Source organism: Melopsittacus undulatus, chromosome Z (genome assembly GCF_012275295.1).
Source record: "Melopsittacus undulatus isolate bMelUnd1 chromosome Z, bMelUnd1.mat.Z, whole genome shotgun sequence".
NCBI classification, from domain to species: Eukaryota; Metazoa; Chordata; class Aves; order Psittaciformes; family Psittaculidae; genus Melopsittacus; species Melopsittacus undulatus.
In genome coordinates this window covers 79,767,223-79,792,362 of record NC_047557.1, presented here as the reverse complement: position 1 = coordinate 79,792,362, position 25,140 = coordinate 79,767,223, and the positions used below count along the sequence as shown (strand labels likewise).

Below are 25,140 nucleotides of genomic sequence, written 5' to 3'. Positions count from 1 at the left end.
CCAGTTAGTGAACATTTATAATAAAACTGCCAAACTGCAGTCAAAGGTGACTGGGTCTCAGACAGCTACATGTCAGCGGAAGAGGTAACTCTTGGCTTTGAAGCTGATTTAAATACGTCAAGTTTTATGCAGAAGCTCCAGTCTGTTCTGGAAGTTAGATTTTATTTAAGCTCTATAAAAAGAATATATAAATCTGGTAGACTTTCAGAGGAGCAATATAAAAGGAGGCAGACACTTCTGAAAGGGTGTGCTATTTTAATTAAATTTTATATTAACTGGAATAAAATCTCAACATTTAGTAAATAAGTATTTTGGATTTTATGTTAAATGCACAATGCCACCACATCTTATTGTCTCGAAAGCCTCCTCTTTTTAAGTTTCCTGTTTCTGATGACAATTTCAGTAAGGTCTCATTAGCTTTTGAGGAACTCAGCATTTCCTTCAGTTCTATATTCTCTTTCTTTTCTGTCATTGTTCCATTTTTCCTTCTTTCTTATTTTGTTTTCATATCTTGTCCTTTTCACAGCATCTTGATCTCCACCATTCACTGCTCTCTGTCTCCCTGTTTGTCCTTCCCTTTTCCCAATTTTGATTCATTGCTCACTTTACCAGTTGTTTTCCTGTTCACGCCAATCCCTTTTTCTTTTTGCTTGATGAGAACTTCCTTGTACTTAAATTTCTAGCTTATTTAATACAATTCAGATAAGATCTTAATTAAAATAAATCTTTATTTAAATACTTCATTTTAAGGAATGGAACTATTGCCTTTGAAATATCATTAATGCAGAATAATTGTAATTAGATTTGAGATTATTTGTGATGTCTCTGCTATTTAGTGCTGGGATGTTTGGCATTGTTCTGAGCATGGATGCCGGGTACTTCTGTTCATTGCATACTTCCCTGGAGTTCCATCCTCTCTAAAACTCATCAAGATTACAATGGCACCCTAAAAATAATTCTGGAATAGGAAAAATACGCTAGGTAAATAAGAAATATATCACAAATCTATGGGCACATGAGCCTGTATAACTGCTTTAGCCTTGTGCCCACCTTCTTCTTTAGCAGCACCCCTGCCCTGAGCAGTTGTCTCAGAGTGCAAGTGCATAAAGAAGACATTCTGCACATTAGGCAAGTCACAAATTAGACCCAATTGTAATGGTAAACAGTGTCTTTGTATTTGCTACCTTTCTTTTAAGTGCAGAAAGTTGTTTTCATACCTTTCTTCTTACAGGATGTCATTTAGTGCCTCATTTGAAAAATTAGCTTGCAAGATTATATACTTTCATTACGTATTTTCGCTATTTTATGGCATAGATCTTCATTAATCTTCTTTTAGTGTTTCTAGGGTTGGAGTGGGTATTAATTAAAGTGTTTGTTTTACTGTTTCATGGCAACCTGTTCATCACACTAACACATTCAGGTGAATTATCATCATGAAAAACCTTCTATCACCTACTTGAAATCCAGAAGTTGCAATTTGTGATGTTGATCTCCCTGAATTGTCTTTAAATTTGAGCTTTGATCAGAGTTGGAAGTCTCTATCTTCCCTAATAGCTGCATTACCTAATGAGAATTCAACAGAAAGCCTTTATGAGCCAGACTATTAGCACTAACATTTAAATGCCCATTCTGATTGCAAGCATGAAAAAAACAGATAACATCAAGACACAGCTACATAAGCCCCAATTTTTCTCACCTTTTTGTTCAATACAAACTGAAGACTTGAGCTCAGAGTCACCAAGGCTGTATGACCTGCTGAAGTCAAAGTCTGTGGATGCAGGTTTTGCAATTACATGCACAGGTAAGCAATGCTGTTTTAATTTGGACAGAGGCACCACCCCAGTGGTGGGAAAAACACAGGGTAAATCCTTGGAATTGTGTGTGTGTTGCAATGATGTATCTGTCCAACACCTAACAGGACCCCAAGAAGAGTGAAGAGAGGAGAGGTTCATCAACAATAACACATGCTTCGATAAGATGGTACCTGGTAGACCGTGTTCAAAGCATTTTCCTCCTTCAGGAGAGGACATCTCCATGTGCAGGCTGGGGCATGCATTCCCAGCTCTGTGTAGCCCTGTGCTCTCTAGGCTGTGGGATATCCCAGGTACCTGATTCTCTCCCACATGATTTTGTGTACTGCTTAATGTGATTCTGACACACACACCAAGTCCTTTCCATGTTTCCAGGTGAGAACATTTTTTCAAAAGTATTCAAGAAGACAGATGTCCAAACAGTGTCTTTTGACAGAATTCCAGGTAAGATGTCTTTGTTTAAATTCTATCATGAGTAATTTTTCCTTGGTGAGGAGGACCTTGGGTAGGCAAGGTACACGATGACTGGCACTATGCCTTGTGCAGCAGGAGATGCAGACAAAATACAGTAATGAGATTATATTCAATACCAAAGCACATGAGAAATTGAATGTTCCATATCTGCTCAATCCTAGCATATGATTGAGTGCTCTGGGGAGATCCCCCCTGCAGTCCTGCATCCAAATCTGGGGCAACAACACAAGTGGGATATGGAGCTGTTGGAGTGACTCCAGAGGAGACCACAGAGATGCTGCAAGGGCTGGAGCAGCTCTGCTCTGGAGGCAGACTGAGAGAGCTGGGCTGGTTCAGCCTGGGGAAGAGAAGGCTCCTTAAGGGAAGACCTCAGAGCAGCTCCAGTGCCTAAGGGGGCTACAAGAAAGCTGAAGAGGGGCTTTGGACAAGGGCCTGCAGGGACAGGACAAGGGGGAGTGGCTTTAACCTGACAGAGGGAAGACAGAGATGAAATCTTGGGAAGAAGCTCTCTGTGAGGATGATTAGGCCCTTGCACAGGTTGCCCAGAGAAGCTGTGGCTACCCCATCCCTGTCAGTGTTCAAGGCCAAGCTGGATGGGGCTTTGAACAACCTGGTCTTGTGGAAGGTGGCAGGGAGTTGGAACTGGGTGGGCTTAAAGGTCCCTCCCAACCCAAAATATTCAATCAATCTATGATTTCACAGTATCATGAAAATTTTTTTAATTAAAAATCCTGAAATATTGTTTAAATCCCATATCAGTCTTTAATATTGGTCAGGAATTATGAAAAGAAGCTATATCTGTATGTGCATAGTCACCACTTACCAGATGTCTAACTGTGGGCTTCTCTACTCACCTTCTTTTCAAAATCAGCAACACAATTTTTGAGGGTAGAATGAAGGCCATAGATCTCTTTATCAGTCTTCTGGGCCTCATGCCTGATAAAACTGATGTCTCCTGACAGCTTCGCGATGCTTGCCTCACATCTGCAGTCAAATCAGAGACAAGAACCTTTGTCAGGGGATGCTCGAGGGTGGCTGGAGGCAGATGCTAGTCCCTATGCACTGCTACTGGACCACATTCAGACCCCCCAGCACACCCTGGCAACTGGCAAAATAGACTCCCCATTGCAACAGCTCTGATCCCCAATCTACTTCCAGACATTACTGTGCATTAAAATGCTGCTGGAAGCGATGGCAAGAGCCAGCCACAGGCAATGTTCCTCTGCAGCAGCCATTTGCTATCTGAACTACTGTTACTGGTTGTTTAAACAGTTGCACTCACCAAATTACCTAGCCACATTTTAAATGGATTAATGAACAATTTGAGAGTGGCAGCATTAACTGAATAGCCTAGGGATTGAATAATATTCAACCAGCTAACCTTCGTGGTAGAGTGAAAAACTGTTTCAGCCTGTGTTGCATGTGTATATACACACACACACATTGCGTAAGCCTAGTATGCACATATATATACACATATATTAAAAAATGCATACTTTTAAAATATAAGCAATAAGATTTTCTTCAGTGTTTGTAAATATACATATGACATTCTTCATATAATTAACAGAATCACAGAATGGTTAGGGTGGGAAAGGATCTTAAGATCAACTATTTCCAGTCCCCCTGCTGTGGGCAGAACAGAATTCTCCTCCTGCTACCCTCCTTCATGCTGTTATCACAGAAGTAACTGACCGTTCCAGTGTCAGCATTACAAGAGTGTGGAAAAAAATACCTTTAGGCCACAAAGTAGTGCACAATTTAATATAAATAACTGAATAGAAGCTGAGTAAGGAAAACAGCTAATTTTTAAAATGCCAGAGAAGTTATCATCCCAAGCGCCACAACTGAATAAAGCTGGTGCTGTTGGCAGATAAAGAAATTAAAGAGAAATTTTGACAGTTTAAATAGAGAGCTTTTTGTCATGTCTTGACGATGCTTAGATATTGTGATACACTGCAGAGCATGTAGATCAAGGAAATAAAAAGAAGTTGTTGCAAATAATAAAGGCTTTGTAGAAAGGCCAGAACTGTGATCAAAAGAAACCATAGATTTGGAAAAGCAAGTACAAAATAGCTGCCAAGGTAAGCATGGATCTGGAGGGGGAGCAGGCTGTTGTCATAGCTTCTCTGGCTACAGACACAGGAATCAACACAAGAGCTGTCGAGGAGAGGCTGCAGGGGACCAGTCCTGGGGGTTGAAAGGTGCCCCTGGGTAGGAGTGCTGTGGAACGCAGGTACAAACGAAACAAAGCTACTGAAGCTAAATGCAAGGTTAGTGACTGGCCAAGTGACTGGGGCTCACCACTCCCTTAGGAAAATCCCACCCCATGACAACACTGGCAAGATTTTGCAAAGTGCACAGTGAGAAAGAAGAGGATTAATGGATCTGTAGCAGTAAGAATACATAACTTCAGCTACAAGAGAAAAAGCCTAAATATTCTATACCGAGAATACTTAAAAATAAAGGATATGAAGACAGGAACCAAAGAGCTCAAGAATTAGATTTGCAGCATGGGATTAATGCAACCACTTCTGCATTATGACCTGAGGGGTCATAATTCTGTCCTGAGGGATCAAAGCCCTGCCTGGGGATCTTGCAGACATAGCAAGATTCACAAAGACTCTCAGAACTGTTGATATGCCTTAAGTCTCCAGGCCTGCTCAGATTTCATTTTCCCTACATATAATTTATATCATTGTTATGGCAAAGTAGTTAAATGCATTATTGCTGTTTAGCAGATTGAGTGTGGAAGAGAACAGGGATACTTAGGAGTTACTTAAATCTTGCTCTAAATTAATATTTCACTTAGGAGACATTCACAGCTTGCAGTGAGATAATGGTTTTCTAGTCATACAAAACAGCCTGGAGAGTGTGCAAGAAGCAGTGCAGATGAACTGGGAACAATACAGAAAGCATACTCTTAGATTTGCTTTTAAATTAAAAAGTATAAAGAAATAGAAGCCTCTGATGGTTATATTAAACCATTTAACTAAATATGGGAATAATGCTGTATGTTCAGATAGTTTTATCCTCCAAAGTCATGGATGGAACAGTACACACTGGACTGCTGCACTTGCCAATTAGCATTTATGAAGGATCTAGTAGCTTCACAGGTACACATTGAGGTTTTTTATTGTCTAAATCTGTGTTGGACTTTATCTCTGAACAACAAAAATGCTAATGAAAAAAAATAAATACAGAAATATGATGTAAGTGTCTACATACAGTACACTGTTCATTTGTCCATTCATTTGTTCTTTTGTCGGTGAGGCTGTAGAGAGTGAATTAATATATATCAGAAGAGTGGCTTTTTTTACAGTCAATTACCTAATTCTTATAATACATATTCCCATGCCCAAATGAAGTCTTATTAAGAGCTAGAATACAAATAAAATATATAGCTAATCCAGTGGGAATACCACTACAGTTGAGATGGTGAAGCATATGTTTTTTTTCAAAGATTGCTGCTACTTGGCACTTGTATGTTTAATGTGGTGTAGAAATGTAAGTCCCAGCATTAATGGACAGCTACATCAGTGGCTGGCAAGAGATATACATCTATTTTTCAAGGAAACATAGAATAAGAGAATAGATACAATTTGTATTTCAAGAGCTGATCGACTTTAATCCTTTACACATGGCAGAATACAAGAGGATGAATCATCTGCTTAGTGAAAGAGCAGTGGCTTCATTTCATCCCAGACAGCCTTGGATTAAGGTTAGTTTACAAATCAAGAAGAAAGCTGTCACTACAAGTTTGCATTTGGAAGTTTTCTATTAATGCAATAGATGTAAGTTATATGAACATGTGCATTTGTCTCTGGCCACTCTGAGCTCTACTTAATGTACATAGCAATTTTAAATCCTGAACCTCAAGAGCAAAGAAATGTGAAAAACAAAAATATTAATCATCACTGTAATGTCTCCCCTGTCAGTTCTTGGCTCACTCCTCCGCTGTGATGCTGGGGGCAGGTATGCCATGGAGGCTTGGCATTTCCAGAGGGCAACTTCAGCAGCAAGAAAAACAAGAGAGTGCTGATGATTCATGACTCCCATAAAACTATGCCACACTTTAGCTTAATGGGAACCATTCACATAAAACTGCATTACAATATAGCTAGAGCTGTTGCTAAAACATCACTCTTTAATATCAGTAGTTTCTGGTGAAGTTAGAAAACCTGTCATTTTCCTTTCCCTCACCTTAAAACTAAATGGTGACTAATGACCCAGTTTCCAACATCATGATTACTTTGATGTCCTCATTACAGTTTTTACATGGAATATGTATTTTGGGCACCTTCTTTCTGTGGGAAAGGCCAACCAACACACTGCAAAAATCGGCAGGGAAAGAAGGGGAAGAGGAACTTCATAAAACTGTTGGCATGGACCTCCAGGAGTCCTCAACCTCCTGTTTCTTCTATTTATTTCATTTTTATTTTTGCAAGTAGAAGTGGACTGGTAATTTTTTTCCTCAGAATTATCCTGTTTTCCCCAAATGCTTTTACTTTTCTCTACTGCAGGCAAATGCTCAAGCAGAGATGATGGGAGCAAACCCCAACTGACAAAGGGAATCATTCACTCCTAGGAAAAGACTGGGGAAAGAGGAGTGAGATGGAATGTTATGGCTTTTAAAAGCATGTTGTCTAGTGTGTCTGTCGATCTGAATTTGAAAACAGAAGCAGAAGACTCTTGCAAAATCACCTGATCCTTTGTTCCAATGCTAATCAGACACAAGGTTAAAAAACACCATCTTTTTCCTGCCAACTTTGAATGTGTTGTCTTCGGCTTCTTGTTTTGTACTCTTGGGTCTCTCTTCAGTAGTTTGGAGTCTTTCAGTACCCTGCAATTTTTTTTTTTTTTTTTGGTAGTTACACATGGAAATGAAGACATCTCTGGATTTTATTTTTTTTCTATAAGCTATACATAGATGTATACTTCCCTCATCCACAAATTTTCCTCATCCCACCACCACATTCTTGGCTCTCTTTTTATACTGTATCAAATTCTTAATTCAGTATGGGGACTTCAGGCTCAGCTCAGCTCAGTATTCTGGTATCAATATGTGTGCCATACATAGAGCTAAAACAACCTCCCTGTTTACTGGTTCTCTGCTTCTCTCATCCAAGACCATATTCCTGGCATTTCTGGTGCCACACTATTGTAGGAGCTCACGTTCTTTGTCTGATCCATTCCCCAAACCTTTTAAGGGGCACTCAGTCGTGAAACAGTTTCTTGTTGGGTTTATAGAGTACATTTTTTCCTCAGTCAGGCCACATTACCAGCATTCCTGTTTAGTCTCTGTTACCATCTTGTCCTCACTTGACCAGTTTTGTGTTATTCACAAATGTCGGTAGCAGTGTTTTATACAACGAGCATATGACTGGCCTCTGAAGAAAAGATTAGAAATACACCAGTTCAAGGAATTTTCTTCCTTAATGGTTACTTTTCCCCATATATTAGTTCAGACAGTTCTTAATTCATGTGTTCTCTTGATATTATATAGCAGAATTTCAGTTTGTCTTTCTTTTGATCGTAATATCATGTGTTACAGAATGCCACATGGAAGTCCACCTACAAGTCCAGAGGAGGACCACAAGGATGATCGGGGACTGCAGCACCTTCTGTATGAAGACAGGCTGAGGAAGTTGGGACTGTTCAGCCTGGAAAAGAGAAGGCTGTGTGGAGATCTCATGGCAGCCTTCCAGTATCCAAAAGGGGCCTCTAAGGATGCTAGGGAAGGACTCTTCATCAGCAACTGTAGCAACAGGACAAGGGATAATGGGTTTAAACTTAAGCAGGGGAAGTTTAGATTGCATGTAAGGAAGAAATTCTTTACTGTGAAGGTGGTGAGTCACTGGAATGGATTACCCAGGGAAGTTGTGAATGCTCCATCCCTGGTGGTGTTCAAGGCCAGGTTGAACAGGACCTTGGGTGACATGGTTTAGTAGGAGGTGTCCCTGACCATGGCAGGGGGGTTGGAACTAGATGACCTTAAGGTCCCTAACTATTCTATGATTCTATGATACATACGTGCAACTACTTGTACCAACGAAAACTTAAAATCCCACCAGAAGGATAAATCAGGTTTGCTCAACAAGGCCTGCTTTCCAAGATAGGAAATTTTATTGAAACAACAGGAGAGTTTAAGTAGGAGGTAATAACCACTTCAGCTGAAGTCTAGCCAGACTGAAGAAGAAAAAAAATCCCCAAAATGTTAAGCATGTGATGAAGAATGAGACAAGAAAATATAGTTATTTTTTCCTGGTTTTGTAATGTTTCTAACAGAGAGGGCATGAAAGCACAGATCTGGCACTAAAATGGAGATATAAAATGAGTGTGAAGTACATTTATGCCCACTCTGAATCTACTCTGCACAAGTCTACTAGTGGAGATGAAAACCAGGGCCATGATGCATTCCATACCTTGCCACTCTTCCACGCAGGTCCCCAAGACACTGGCTGTATTTATGGTCCAGAGTTTGAACTACAAAATTAGTTTCTGCTGCAGCACCATCCCTTGTTCTGATTTGCCACTCCAAAACCTGTGAATTCAATTCCATTAATGCACTTTTGGCTTTCTGCTTTTGGCTTTGTTGGTTTGTTGCTTTTGTTTGGGTTTTTTTGGTTCTTCTTTCATTTAAAAACAAGGTTCAAAGCACCATTTATATCAGCAGGTCCTGCTGTTAAAGCACATAATGGATATACTCACCTGACTCTGAATAAGGATGTGGGTCAGTATACACAGCTATTAAATGTCTTCTTTTACCCTTATTGTTCAGCATGGAGCCTGATACCTCATATATTGCACAATATTAAAAGTCTGATCTAAAGATCAGACTCCTTTGAAGTGGCTCATCCTGGTGATATCTGAATGCGTCACAAGCATTAATATTAGGAATCCCTTATGCCCTGTAACCTTTTACAGGCATGTGGATCAGGAGAATGATCTCCTGATTTTATTTTTCAGGTTGAAAGGAAAGCCCTTGGGGTGATATTTCACTGTAATTCAGCACTACAGAGCACATCAGTGGTCAAAGCACAGTTCTTACCCTTTTTCATGCAAATATCCTATATACACAAAAAAGAAGTCTCTTTTATTGGCTTTTTATTTAAAATGCTCCCAACTGAGTGAATTAAAAAAAAAAAAAGAAAAGGAAAAAAATCAGGGGAAATCTCAACTGTATATGCTTAAATTTCTGGATAGTTGTTGCAATTGGTTTTGCCCAGCTCATCCCACTGCTGGAGGTGTCAGAGGACACAGGACAGTCCTGCCGGGTGTCAGCAGGGTTGTGACAATGCCCCGAGTTTATGTGTCTGAACATGCTCCTGCAAACAGAGCCAGGGCTAATGTTTCCTCGGTGGCTGCAAGCAGAGCAGTTGTGGTGGCACATGGACATATTCATAGCACTGAGTCCCATGCAGCACTACGCTCCTGATGGAAGTCTCTTTGCTGGAGACAGCAAAGGGAGATCCTACAGAACTGATCAAAATTAGGCATGGGTAAGTGGACAGAGTTGTAGTTACTCTGAAGTAAAATGCAACTCAAATCTGTCATTTATTGAGTTATTCCTGAATAATCCTGGCCTCCCCTCCTTCCCTCCACATACAAAGTATGAATAACTGAAATACTGAGTATTCCATACATTCCTATTTTTGTTCTGCATCAGAAAATAATGTTCTCAAAAAGCTGAATGGACTGCAGTACCCCAGTGTTTTTCTCAGTGTATTTGGCGGTGCAAGTCTGATGCTGCAAGTCCATGAAGACAGAGGCACAAAATAGGACCATCACCTCCTCACTGGCAAAATCAGCACGAGACACTCAGTAATGAGGACAGAAAGCAGCAGCCCCCTGTCTATAGTGGGAGATCAATTTTCTCCTTCTCCAGCAAGTTTCCTGGGCTCCCACCCCCAAGTTCACCACACCTGGGCAAAAGACAGCCATGTGCACAGCTTGGCGCTTGTGACTGATGGTCACCCCTGAGTCTGTGTGCTCAGGTGTGGTTATTTTATCACAGAATCCCAGACTGGTTTGGGTTGGAAGGGAACTTAAATGTCATCCAGTTCAAACCCCTGCCATAGTCAGGTACCACTTCCACAAGACCAGGTTGCTCAAAGCTCCATCCAACCTGGCCTTGAACATTCCCAGGGATGGGGCAGCCACAGCTTCTCTGGGCAACCTGTTCCAGGGCCTCACCACCCTCACAGGGAAGAACTTCTGCCTATTATCAAATCTAAATCTCCCCTCTGTCAGGTTAAAGCCATTCTCTCTTATCCTGTCCCTATAGGTCCTTGTCCAAAGCCCATCTCCAGCTTTCTTTTAGCCCCTTCAGGCACTGGAAACTGCTCTAAGGTCTCCCCTTAAGGAGCCTTCTCTTCTCCAGGCTGAACCAGCCCAGCTCTCTCAGCCTGTCTCCAGAGCAGAGCTGCTCCAGCCCTCGCAGCGTGTCCACACAGCCTCCTCTGGACTTGCTCCAATAGGTCCCTGTCCCTCTTGTGTTGTTGCTGGATGCAGCCCAGCACATGGGTGTTTCTGGGCTCAAGTGCACGCTGAAGTTGGGTCATGGGGAGCTTCTCATTCACCAGCACCCCCAAGACCTTTTCCTCAGGACTCCTCTCAACCCATTCTCTGCCCATCCTGTACAGTTGTTATCAGAGGTGATGCCAAGAACACCTCCCTCTGCCTCTGGTATTTATTATTGATGCTTTTCTCTTGCAATTTGCAGCTCTCTCTTGGGACCATGAAGGATGTCTTTGTCAAGGGTCAGGTCATTTACCACCTGGCACTAATTGTGTTGACACCCCTGATGCAGCAGCAGCAGGAGACATAATTTTCTGGCTCTAGCAAAGGGCTGTGTTTAACTCAGGCTCAGCTTCATTCTGGGTGGCAATGGCATGCCAGCATCTTCCCCGAGACAGCTTTTTTGAGGGATATTTCTGCTTTGGGGAAGATCTGGAGTACAAGTGAGTCACATTTCCTGGCGGATCGTTCATTTTTTAAGTGCTTGAGAAACCGACATTGCTGAGCCACTCTCATTTCCTGAATGCCAAGAGCAATTCTTCAAACCCCCAGTAATTCTGTAGCAGCTTTGATTGGAACGTCTCACTGTGCTGTTTTCTGTGCTGCCAGTGCTCTACCCTAACTGAATCTTCACAATTGAAATCTACAAAGCAAGCACACACCTGAGATTATGGCTCAGAGAAAAGTAATTTACAACTAAGAGAAAAGATTAGGTTTAGATAGCATTTTAGGTATTTTTCTAGCAAAACAGTCCTGTACATACTTGGTCTGGATAGACTTAGAGGAACTGGATGGTCTAAAACAAGTAAGCAGTTTTATAGCATTGTTTATCTCCATAGTGTCAAAATATTGAAAATAAAATCAGTATGAAATGTACATAGACCCTTGTTTAAATTGAGATTAACTTTAGGTGAGCCATGATTGCATACTTCTGAAGATGTACAGAAGGTCAAATATTTCTCCAAGCACATGAAAACCAGAATGTATTGTGATTTTTAGTGATATTTTTAAGACAGTTAACACTACAAAGGACAAAACAAATCTCTGGAGAAGTCTATTTCATGACATTTTTGTATTTTGCATCTTTGCCCTGTAAAGGTTTTAGTAAATTTCACATAAAAATTTAATAAGCAATGGCAAATATTCGGAGGTCTTCAACCAGAAAAAGGGCATCCCATGCACTTCCAGCACAGATCCATCAGTCAGTTTAAATATAATGTTAACCTGAACATTCATTCCAGTCTGCACTGATCTTTGTGAAAAGTTTCAGCAATATTTGATTATGTTTGATGAAGAAGTTTACACAAAGTAGCAGAACATCTTCAACAGAAAAAACTAAGTAAACTCAAATTTGATTATTGATGTTACATGTTTTTACTTTACTTCCCCTTGTCACCTCTGTTTTCACAGGTAACTGCAAGTCACCCTATACAATAAAACTCAGAATTTAACTAAACCACAGCAGTCATGTTGAGTACTTTTCTGCTCCTGAAGCCAATATTAGTGCTGAACGGACCACAAGCTAGAGCTGCACCACTAAAGGAGGGAAATGCTCCTCAGCATGTGTTACCTCAATGTCCTGGCTGAGCTTTTTAACAATGCTTGTAATGGTCTGGATGTGGTTTTCCAGCAGATGCTGGACAGCAGTCTCTCCATGCTGATAACCTTTGCTTCCCTGGAGGTAAATGATGATGTCATCTTTGATTTGGAAAGCCTGATGGAGGAGGAAAGCCGTGGTTCTTTCCTGGCTGGATAACCGCTGCTCCAGCAGGAGAGCCCTGTCTCTGGGACAAGGAGGAGGGGAAGTGCCTCTCCTGTGAACATCAAAAACCCCAGTGTCACACCATTTATGGCAAGCAAAACCAAGGGGTGGGACTGTTGGCTATCTCCTGTCCACAGTAAGAGCAGTGGACAGCCCTGTCTGTCCAGATTGTCTCTTGTATCAGGGGCTTTGATGTTTCTGTGCATTACTTAGGCCTTCCTGCAATGCCACAAGCCATAAGAACCTCTCCACAAAGGGTTAACATTTGGTCATTGCCCCCATTAATGGCTTTGGAGATGAAATGCCATTTTTGCAGATATTGTGCAAAACCCATACAGCTTAAGGACCAGAGGTTATTTTCAAAGGCTTTGAGGTACTTCCATAGGATGTCATCACTGCAGTCTTCATTTTAAGATCTTCCTATGTCATTTAAAAAAAAAGCAAATACAAACACACCCAGTGACCACCTTCCAAAATATCCCAGTGGATACGGTTATGCTCATGCAGACCATCTCCAGGAAGACATCACAGCTGAGAGCAGGCAGAAGGAGAGCTCATGGGAAGTACAGCTACACTTGTCTTTGGTTTTCCTTTGTATTATTTATACCTACTCTCTGAAAAGAAGTCTGAAATCCTGTTTTCTTACAGCTGCCCCCTCTTCATCTGCCTGCTGAAACCCAGGGTGCTGATCCAGGAGCTCAAATGCATTCACTGAAACTGCTTATAAGTACAGAAGAGAGGTAGGAAGTTTCAAGGCTCTGAAACTGGCAGGTACAAAATAAAGCTCAATTTAGACAGGCACAATATGGAGTTTGAGGGAAGCTAGAGTAACTGTTTACTTTTTTTGTAAAAAGACTGAGATTTGGTTACTGCAGAACTTTGGTCTTGCATGTTATACAGAAAACAAAGCTTGTTTTATGTTTTAGTTTAGTCTGAACAGCGTATTTTTATACTCTCAATCCTATGTGGTATATTCTTTCATCAGGAAGTTTAGCCAAACACTGTAGCTTAATGATGAAGAAAAATATTCAGTCATTTGGGAAAGAAGTCATACACATTTTCTTTTGATTTGTTTTTAGACTGCTAAAAATAAAAGTCCTGATGTAAAAATAATTTTTAAACAAGAAAAGCAAAGAGAATTCAGCTACCCTGTCCAATCAATACATAAAACATAAAGATGACAGTTTAACGACTGAAGTGTGCAACAAATTTACAGCCATAAGGGCTGCGATGCTGTTCTGCAGCTGTCTTATGTCTCTGTGTACCAAGAGCCACATTACATTTGTCTGCGCAATTAAAGTTTTAAAATAAAAGTAACCTTTGGCAGCCATGAAGTACTGACAGGATTTGAATACACATCTTCAATTTTTTTTTTGGTAAAAACTTTAAGTATCAAAATGACCAGCTGAGGCTGTGTGAGCTCTCTTCTGCTTGTGACACCACAAGTCACTGACTGAAAATGAAGTGTGTCCACAATATTTTCTTTTTCCCCTCCAGGATTTTTTTGCCCCTTCAGTTTTCAAAAGCATCTTGTTCTTGCAAACCAACTAAAAAAAAAGAATAAACAAAAAAAACCCCAACAAAAACCAACAAAAAAAAGAAGATTAGAGGAAATGGTTGTATGAGGATGTAAGTCCAGTGGAGTCCACTTTTGTAAAGCTTATGCTCTATAGTCAGTCTCAAGGCATAGGCTCAAGTTATACAGTCTGGACTGGCTTGTCCATGACCATGATTGCAGACCATAGTACATGTGAAATAGGACACCTTAACTCAAGGCACTCTTAAGTAAGTCAGGGATGAGTCTTCCCACTTTGCATTGTCTATACACATGCAGACAGTCACATGCACCATGGCTCCATTGGTGCACAGCAGTGCAAAAGTGATAGCTTGATTTGAGCCTGAAGAGTTGCAACAAACTTAAATGTCTGATTTCTGAAGTGTTATTCCCCTTAGACTCTGCATTTTCACTTGCCTTGCAGCCAGTTTTCTCCTGCGTTGTCTCAGGGAATTCCCCTCAGACCCTTCACTGATATCCAGGCTGGTTCAGTGATTCCTATGACCAGCAGAAATGGGTGTTGTTCTCCCATCCCTCTCTCCTTCTCCTTTTCTCCACCCATAGCCACCCAGTCCCATTCTTGTATCCACATAGCACACGGAGGAGAGCTAAAGAGGCAATGAATTAAAAAAAACCCAACAAAACAAAAAACCCTGGAAAGCAGTAGTTACTCATCAGGCTAATGAGAAGTTCTGTTGTTACAATGACTGTTTCAAGCCCCTTGTGAAGGGCTGGAGCCTCCAGGATGCCTGTCACTGGCCTGGAAGCTTCCAAAAGGCAGCCAGACTCTGAGCCAGCTGTCATCAGCTTAGGGTGAATCTCTAGGTGTGAACTTCTGGAAGCACAGGAGATGGCTACCTCCTGTCAACTCCCATACAAATCTTCCTCTTCATTACAACACTGGGACTCATAACCCTCTACCTGCTGTCACCTTGTGTCAGTTTGATGGCTCATGAGTATAATCCATGTGATAAAACTCACTAGATGATTGTCAGTCTGCACTGGAAGATTTCCCAAAGGTTTAGATCCCTCATTTACAGAATTAACCTCTGCTGTCTCGCTGGCCTTCAAATTTAATGAAAATTTTAGGTTTTATTTTGTTTGGCTTTAGTAGAGCTAACGTGAATTTAGAAAGTCCAAGCCACTTAAATTTATTAATGACCTCCTTCAAAATGCTGAGTGTGTGCAGAGGCTAACTGCTCTAAGCACATCAATTACTAATATCAGTCATAATTAACCATTGAGTGGAGAAGCCAAGAAGGTTTTCAGATTCCAAGGACTTAGCATACTACAAAGTACTTTATGCCAGTTGCTTCTTCCATGTCAGGATGCTTTCTACAGGCAGAGACATCTCCTGTGGTCAACATAGATGAGATGCTCTATTCTCCAACGGAAGTGCTGAAGGATACACATTAATGTCCTTAGAGTATCCAGGTATTAATAGAAAAGAGAGAGACTGCTAGAAAATTAGGGAAGGTGATTGAATAAGAGCTCCCTGAATATGCTGCTCCCACAAGACTGAGGTTTAAAGGGTCAGGAGGAACTAGCTGTATCAGAAGACATCCCAAATCTTGAGCTCAGGTGCTCATGGGATGTACAAGAGAAAGCAGCATGTCAAGCAACTGAAGGAAGAAAATGAAGTGGGGAACCAGGATTAGTTGTATCAGATCTACAGTCTGGGTCTGAAGGCTGAGGGTAGCAGAGATGAGCTGGATGGGAGGTGGGAAGAGATAAGAGTTTCTCTGTTTCCCATGACCTTCCCATTCCTCCACCTGGAATGCCTTTAGTTTCCCCACACTTTCTGGGACCTTCCCTTCCTTCCTCCCCAGTAACACAGTCTGCAAATCCACTCCACCAGCCCAGAGCCAGCATGCCTGGGGTAGCTCCAAGCTGTGTTTGCATTTCTGTGTGTGCCACAAGACCAATCAAATAAGATGAAATAAAATTAAATGGCCATCACTTCACACTGAAGATCAGCAGTGACACTTCTCTGCAGCTCTACAGGACCTCTGGCCTCTGACCACTCTAAACTTGCTGGAAATTTAAAACTTTGAGCACTAAATTTTCCATCAGATCTGTTTGAAATGCCAAAGGTATTAAAAAGTCATTAAAAAGAGCAACTTTGCTTTCATCGAAAAGCAGATGAGCAGCAATGGAGACTGCAGATGGGGGGGGGGGGGGGGAAGAAAAAGATTCAAAAGGAGCAAATGCTGTATTTCCTGGATTTTTTTGTTTATTTTTGTCACTACTGAGAGTGCTTTAGTCAGAAAAAAGAGGGGCATTTGGCTCCTAGCATATAACTTCATTGTTCTGACAGACTATGAGCATTTTCTAACAGACTTTTCTTGACTCTTCTTTGTAGATGCAAATCCATCTTCATTTCTCTGCTTATTCAGCAGAGAGCAGGCAAGGAAATGACTTATGGAGAGTCTGGACTTGCCCTGGTTAAGCTGCTGACAGGGGCATAAGAGAAAATACATCTAAGACCTAGACAAGGGATATATTTTCGTGCGTTTTTCGAGGATACTGCTGCCATTCCCAGCATAGGGACTTTCTTAACAAGATGTCCCTCCCTCCCTGATCAGTTACCTCCACCACCCCTGCATAGTGTGAATGCCAGAAATGAGTCCTGCCCTGCACAATGCTCACTGATGGAAGGACAGGGCTGAGAAAGTAGGGATGTTCCTCTGAGCTGAAAAATAGCTCCTGTGCAACCCAAGTTGTTGCGTGACTGAGTTAATTCATATATTGAGTAAATAATTTATTTCTGTTTGGCATTTGGAAATCCATATCCAAGGAAGAATTTCTATAGCCAGTACCAGGCAATTTGCCAGTGACTCCATGTCCTCAAAATTCACGCCTGCTGGCGGTAGAGCAGTTTTGATGTAAGTCACTCTGCCCTTCCTGCAGTGTCACAGTCACCTCTTTCTTCCTTATTATAACTCAGCTGCAGAATACTTCCACTCTCCCTCAGAGCCAGGGACTGTATCTGCTGTGCAGAAACTGTGTTAAAAAATTCCATGACCAGTTTTAAGAAGTGTCTGAAACACACAGTAAATCTGGCCACATAGAATGGTTTCATAAGAGGTATGTATACACAGATCTGGATAAAGCCTTCCAAGTTATCTTGGGAAGCAGCATGCCAGGAAACTCATAGAATCATAGAAGGGTTTAGGTTGGAAAGGACCTTAAGATCATCTAGGTCCCACCTCCCTGCCATTGGCAGTGAGGCCTCACACTAGGCCATGTTTCCCAAGGCTCTATCCAGCCTGGCCTTGAACATTGCCAGGGATGGAGCATTTACCACTTCTCTGGGCAACTCATTCCAGTCCCTCACCACCCTTACAGTAAAGAATTTCTTCCTTATATCTAACCTGAACTTCCCCTGTTAAATTTGAACCCATTACCACTTGCCTTATCGCTACATTCCCTGACAAAGAGTCAGTCCCTGATGAGAAGTCAGGAGCTTTGCATGTTCCACAGCTCTCCCCACAGCATGGAAAACCAATCCTTGGCCAGAGGCACAGCTCACAGAAGTTACGGAGATCTTATTCCAGAAAAATAGCTCCCACCTTTTCCAGCAGTGAACAGAGCAGAGCCTGAGGCAGGCTGGACCAGGACATTTGGAAACAGCAGTGCAGGCAGCACAGGGACTAAAACCAGTTCTACAGCTTGAAGGAACCCCAGCAGCACAGGATGGCTGTTGCCATGTAAACCACTACATGGAGCTCAGGGGGAGGCTAAGAACACATTACCAGACTGCAAAGGCTTGTAATACTTCACTGTGAACCACTCAGCTCTTACTGTCTTCCTCCTTGTTGAAGAGCAGATGCCACAGAAATTGGCTCACTGACACAAACACTCTTCTATATGGAGCATCACATTTCATAACCATGGTGTGATAACAGAGGTTACCCTGGAAAGGACTGTAACTTGTGAATCACTGCAAAACAGCCTTGTACTCAATGCAGTGAAAACTACACTCCTGATAGAAGTCGCTGTGACAGTATGATGTCTGATCACTGGCTAGGAAATAGAAGTAGTAATAATTCTGTACCTCTGTACCACTGTGAATTTTGATTCACAATGAATACTGTAAGATGATGAGCTGAATTTATTGATGTTGTTCTCAAAGCAACCAGCTGAATAAAACGATCTGTTATGTGACCCATCTTGGTATCTAGATAAATGTAAATGCCAATAGTGAGGTACGTCCAAGAACAATGAATGTAAGGCCCTTTTTTAAAATTATCATCCCTTGTATCTACAAGCAAGCCAAGGGAAGGAAAAAAAGAAAAAAGTCACTAATTTTTAATGTATTTAGTATTTTTATATATATTAAAAATCCATTAATTATTAGCCTATTTTTATTTTTTGTATTACAGCAAACTTACCTCATTTCTATTGCTAGTCAAATAAATCATTATGAATGCTCTTGCGTGAAAAGAGACTACCAAATAGGAACAGAAGAGCTGTTCAATAGGCACTCCTGTAAATAACCAACACATGACAAAGATGCATACAATTCCTCTTAAAATAAAAAATACAGCAAAGTAACATGACATGCAGTACAGTACATGCAGCACAATGCAGCTGAAATTTTGGTGCTACATCTGGATGCTATTTGTATCTTTTTATCTCACAGAGCTGTACTGCTGACAGATGTGTTGGACCAGCAGAAGAGGAAAGGTCTGAGCTACTCCATCCCGCTCCCATACCACAATGCTCCTGGGGGCTTCTGGTCAGCCTGGAGTAAGGAGACTGGAGATCTGGGGGTCATTGATCTGGTTTTCTATATTGTTTCTCAAGAAGCAGATGAGCAAGTATTTGTTGAGTTTAATTCCAGGCATGCTTCTTGCTAAAACCAGTAATAAATATTTTGCAGTGTATCCACAATAATGATTTGTCTGTGTTGCCTAATTGCTTCTGTGATAAATTAAACAATCCTGGTGCCTTTGTTAACAGTTCCTTGATAATATCTGTTGAGCAGGACGTTTCTAAGCACTGACAACAGTCTAAGGAGTTCACCAAGCTGCTTCCTCAGCCAGCTTCTGTGCCCAGATCTGTCTCCTGAATTTTTACTTAAATCGGTTTATTTTGTATTGAAATATGAGCTGTCTTTTCCTATACTGGGTAAAACACAGAAAACCTGGGATGCCTTGCAGAGCTGGGTTTGGAGTTGTTGAAAATAGTGAGTGCGACCAAGTATCATTGAGCAGATCATTTAACAGCAGGAGAAACCAGAATCAGCAAGAACTTTCTGGGAAAACGGATCATACTGGGAGAGCTACCAGCAAGCTCTGACATTAAACTGAAAGGTGTACTCCAGCAGCAGCTTGGGTGGCCAAAGTCTTTCCCGTGGCTTGCTTACTGCAATTTCTTTATGTTTTAAAACCCTGAGGGCTGCTGCAGCCATCTGGCTGAATTTCCCATAGAGCAAATTTCATTAAATCATCCTGCAGTGCCTAAAGACAGGAGATAACCTTCAGTGATTGATCTCAACTTACTTTTTGACTTGGGATCAAATCTCAGAACTGCAGCTGAAACCTGAGATTTTACTGCCTGGCCATCACACCTAAAATTTTAACACTAATGATATAATTTCCCTCACATTTTTATCACCACAGCAAATTGGTGGCACTTATGCTGATCATCTAAAAGCAGAGCTACCAAATGCATGCAGAACATTTTAAAATAGAAAGTCTTTTGAGAGAAATCAGCCTGCAGTGTTGTGCAGAACATGGATTCAGCTAGCACAAAATTATGTAATTGTGAGTATTTTTCCTTTTTCCTTGACCAGTTTCAGTCCTTATTTGCAAATGCAAAAGTAGAAGAATAATTAATACTTGAAAGCACCTTAATTAGCTGGCTTTGGTAGTCTGAGGCTACATATCAGTTCCTCAGCTTAAACAGGATGCTGTCTGCAAATGTTTTAACATATCTGATCTAAGAAAACCAACTGCGGGTCTTATTTGCTGTGTCACTTAATCACGTCTGCAAAGAACCACCCTATCACCTGCCTATGACAGCTTCAGCACTGCATGAAAAACACTTGCAAAGAGAGGTCTTCAGTCCTCTCCGCCGCCACCTTCCAGGGCCTTCCTCTCTTCTTGGGAAGCATCCCTAGAGATGCTGTGGAGGCAGACTCTTCTTTATTCTGACTGTGGGCACTCTCAGCAGACACAGATCATAGAATCATAGAATAGTTAGGGTTGGAAAGGACCTTAAGACCATCTAGTGCCAACCTCCCTACCATGGGCAGGGATGTGCTCAGAGGAGTCGTCAGACCTTTGACAGCCTTTCAAAATAAGCCTGGAAATAAGGATTACCTAAAAGGCTCAGCAAAGGAAAAATTCCGTGCGTTTAAGCATTTAGAGTCTAGATGTGGGCATTCACATGCACAGAGCACAGGGAGATGTCTGTGCCACAGACACAAAGTACCAGCTACTCTGCACCTCTGCCCACCACTGCCTGGGGCACAAAGATCACCTTTAGCCCCATATTGCAGAAGGCTTCCCCATCCCTTCCACCTGTGGTCCTGCATCCAAATCTGGGGAAACAACACAAGAGGGATGTGGAGCTGTTGGATCAAGTCCAGAGGAGGACACGGAGATGCTGCAAGGGCTGGAGCAGCTCTGCTCTGGAGACAGGCTGAGAGAGCTGGGCTTCTTCAGCCTGGAGAAGAGAAGGCTCCTTAAGAGGAGACCTTAGAGCAGCTACCAGTGCCTAAAGGGGCTACAGGAAAACTGGAGATAGGCTTTGGACAAGGACCTGTAGGGACAGGATAAGGGGGAATGGCTTTAACCTGACAGAGGGGAGCTTAAGATGAGATCTTAGGCAGAAGTTCTTCTCTGTGAGGGTGGAGAGATCCTGGCACAGGTTGCCCAGAGAAGCTGTGGCTGCCCCATCCCTGGGAATGTTCAAGGCCAGGTTGGATGGAGCTTTGAGCAACCTGGTCTTGTGGAAGGTGGCAGGGGGTTGGAACTGGGTGGGCTTTAAGGTCTCTTCCAACCCAAACCAGTCTGGGATTCTATAATTCAAGTGATGGGTTCAACAGTTTCAGGTGGGCTTTCAGCCATTTAGGCACTTATGAAGGTAGGACATTGTGTCAGCCTGAACATTTTCTCCTATGCCTCCATGAACATCACTAGACCCAGCAGGCTGGGAAACCAGGAATGATTTCTTAACATTGCTAGTGAGAAATCTGTGTAAATAACCATAACACATTCCTCTGTATCTGCACAACATTACTTGCACTTCATCATCAATTATGAATGTATAAATCAAGTTTGATAATACACCTGGTTATGATTCTGTAAGAAAAGCAATTATGAAGGGTTTCTGGAATTCAAATATCTGAGCTGCTGTTAGCTGTGTAATATCTGTTTAAGCAATCCCAGTATTGTATATAGGCCTCTCCATTAAAAAAAAAAAAAAAGATTTTTTTGGGGGTTTGTTTGTTTTCTAAATATAGAGAATAACAAAAGCAGCAGACTGGGGCTTCTTGTACAATTGTACAAATACCACCCTACTACCACAATGGCACCAAATTGTCCCCTTTGACAACAGCAATTGAAAGCCTCATGAAAGTCATAGACCATGTGCCTCACTTGAAACTGATAGTTTCCTCTCCCTTTGTCTTTTCAAACCTCAGCTAATCTTAATCCTGGCCACCCAAATTCTGTCTCCCTGCAGCCAGTTTGAAGGGTTGCTGGGCAGATCAGAAAATAGAACGCAAACCACTGACATACATACTGCTAACCTGCCCAGAATACTGTCCCCTGTGAGCAGGCTAAAGGCTTTAAATTAAAGAAAGATCCAAAAGATACACAAAACTTGCCTCCTTAGCATGATGCAGCAGAAGCAGCTGGGCAGAGGAGCCACCGGGTGTCTTGCAGGTGCAGACTGTTGCTGCCAAGAGGTTTGTGTTTGTTCATGTCTCCAGGAAACCCCATTGCCTGCTCCAAGAAGGAAGTATACTGAAGATTAGTAGCTATGTTCCTCTTTCTTATTCCATCTAAACTGCTGAGATCGATTCACTGGGGAGGTGGCTGTTTTGCTGCAGCTCTCCCAGCCTGTCAGAAGAGGAGCCATGTGGGGATACTGGGGGGTGAAGAACCCCCCTAGCCATATCCCAGTGACTGCTTTATGGCAGTGACTTGGCTACATCTGGAGCTGCATGAGACCCACTGCCTCCAGCTCCCTCTGCCTTCAGGTCCCCCTGCCTTCAGCTCCATGTTCAAAAGCTACCCAAGAAAACTGGCACAGTGGGTTGCCCTTCAAGTGCAATATATGACAAATTACAAGTGGTTCAGGTAGTGTGTTGGCACATTGCTGATAATTTCCCCAAAACGTGTGGCACCAGAACTTGCAGGATCCTATTCTGAAGACTGTTGGCATTACTCTCCACTGGTAGTTGTGATGTCAAAGCAGTGTCCAAGGGCTTGAGAGCTGATGTGTCAGAAGCTTTCAGCATCATTCTTCATTTCCAAGTGGGCTGGAGAAATGTAAAGCAATAGCCAGCATAAATGAGATGGGTGTCCAAGAAATGGTAAAAAGTGCTGTTTCACATGAGATCTTGCATGTCGGGCAGGTGGCATTATTATGTTAAGGTGCATGTCATCGTCAGCATCTGGAAGATCATCAGAGGAAGATCAGACACACATGGGTCACAGCATAAATGATCACAGAATCACATTTGACAGCCCTGTCCATATCAGTGAAATCTTCGAACATTTTGCTTTTGTTATGCTGCGTGAATGTGTTGGGCACAACACAGAGCTGACCATGTCAAGACATAGTATGTGTCAAAACACAAAATGACAGTCCCTTCCTTTTGTTGATGCTTCTGCAAATAGAAAATGACTGTGTTTTTCTACAAACATATATCAAAAGCAAGAGCTGAATACATAAGAAAGCCAAAAGGCCTTTAAGGAAATATCACTGAACATAAGTGATATTTTATCTTGAGAAAATGGTCTCAAATTAGTTTAAATCCTTCTGTAGCACTGTAGAGATAAATGTCATATACTGACAGGTGGATGTTTCCACTGGAGAAACCAAAACATTCCACAATGGAACATTTGGGCACCCTTTTCACCTCTGCTCTGGTGAAAACAACCTGTAAAACCATCCTGAGGCAATATTTGGAAGTTCAGCAGTTCTGAAGTCTGGAAAAGGAGCAAGTCCTGTCTCATAGCACCCATTCTGGGAAAGATGGTGTGAAAATCAGCTGCCTAGCTGAAATAAATCTGCCTTGACACAACTCCATGACACAATCATGGGCAATATCACAACACTTGTCTCTTAGAGGACAAACAGCATTTTGTCTTTATGTTGGACAAAAGGGAACCAAGTCCAAAATCCACCACCACTGACTGCTTCAAATTAATCTCTGTGCCCTATCTGATCCTCAAGTATCTCCTTTCCTCCCTCCAAAATATAACCTTCTAGGATGACCTGAAGAAGAACTCCATATACACTCTATCAGTTGCTGATGGAAAGGAACATCCTAGAAGCAAGGGTAGTGCCTGATTTATCAACCAAACTGAAGGTTAGCTGCTGAAGGTAAGTAACTGAAGCTCAGATCTGTTGAGTACCAAAGTTTGTGAATAGAAAGTAAGATAAAAACTAGATTAATCACCAATATGAAAAAGATATGTCATGTTTTAAATAAGGAGTTAAAGTTTTCTAAGACTTATTTCAAGACTCTCTGTGCACCTTTGCAGCTAACAGGAGGTTTGACCTGCTTCAAACACAGAAGCAAGACACAGATATTTATATATGCTCCTTATATACAAATATTCCTTTATGTTCCTGCTATATATACACATTTCTTTCACAATAACAATGCCCTGTAGAGGCATTACAAGTAATAGTCAGTATTGGGATGATAAGGTTGAGACAATGAAGGCCCAGAGAGAAAGCATGTTAAAAATGAAGAGTCAGAGAAGAATACTTTCATAGGTAGTCAGATGCTCACACTTAATTTCTTTCTTTGCTTCTTGGAAAAGGAGAAGTAGTGCTTTCATTGTTGTTTTTGTTCCTGTTTACTATAGAAATAGAGTAAATCTGAGCTGTGTTCCCCACGTTAAAAGAACTGTATTTTGCTGGTGTACAAAACACAATAAAAGGTGCAGAATAGAGAACTTGAAATCAAGCCAAAAGACAATATTGTTGAGGATAATCCATAGAGAAGACAGAGTAACAGAAAATTGTTTTAAAATGTGGCAATAGCTATTGTATTCTGAATTTTTATCAGGGAATGCCCTTGAGAAGTAGTAGGTGAATCACGCACATTTGAGCTTTTTTGGAATATATCCTCAGCTTGTTGCTGTCTTGATGGAACCGTCTGGTTTTGGACAACATTTGCAACAAAAGAACAGTAAGTGGTAATTGGGAAATCCTGACTGCTGAGCATATGAAAAGCTTGAAATAAACAATTATATTAATAAATTATCTCATTTACAGAGCTGGTCTCTCCTTCATGCCATAAAGTTTTATTGCTTGAAGGGAGTGGTGGAAATTCTTTTCCCAAACAAAAGAATTAAGAAAAAATTGCTCAGATATTAAATAGAAGAGCCTTAAATTACATCGGAAAATTTACATTTTCCAACATAAAGGATTATCTCTTCCAAATTACTTCCAAGAAGATGTAGCAAGAGATTAAAGGTATCAGTTTTGTTACTTATTAAAACACATCATTACTGATATACTGCCTCTTAGAAAAGAGAAGATATCCAGACTTGTACAGTACTGAATAAGGGGAATATTTTTTTACAGCCCTTCCCAAGAGGAGAATGAATTTACTCTTAACAAATACTGCTATGGGCTTATTTTAAACTCCTTTTTTCAGGAAGATATTTCAATGTGTAGTGTCTGTCAACACTGTCAACGTCTGTCAACAGCTGGATGTTGATGTAAATATTATTGCAATAAGGTAGAACCTAAAGCAGGTAGGATAGAAGACAATGGGACAGAGTCACTGTTTTGTAAAGTCAGTTACTGAAACCCCTGGT

The 25,140-nt window shown here is 41.4% G+C and overlaps 1 protein-coding gene across 1 annotated transcript in view; it reads right to left on the bottom strand.

The window, feature by feature from the left end:
• FAM81B (family with sequence similarity 81 member B) overlaps positions 1-25,140 on the bottom strand; it is a 43,190-nt gene that overhangs the window by 5,166 nt on the left and 12,884 nt on the right. The window contains exons 2-5 of the mRNA XM_034073102.1: positions 12,376-12,619; positions 8,711-8,829; positions 3,140-3,269; positions 1,457-1,563 (exon numbers count right to left, since the gene is read on the bottom strand). Coding sequence (XP_033928993.1) covers positions 1,457-1,563; positions 3,140-3,269; positions 8,711-8,829; positions 12,376-12,619 — 600 coding nt within the window. The remainder of the gene's footprint in view (positions 1-1,456; positions 1,564-3,139; positions 3,270-8,710; positions 8,830-12,375; positions 12,620-25,140) is intronic.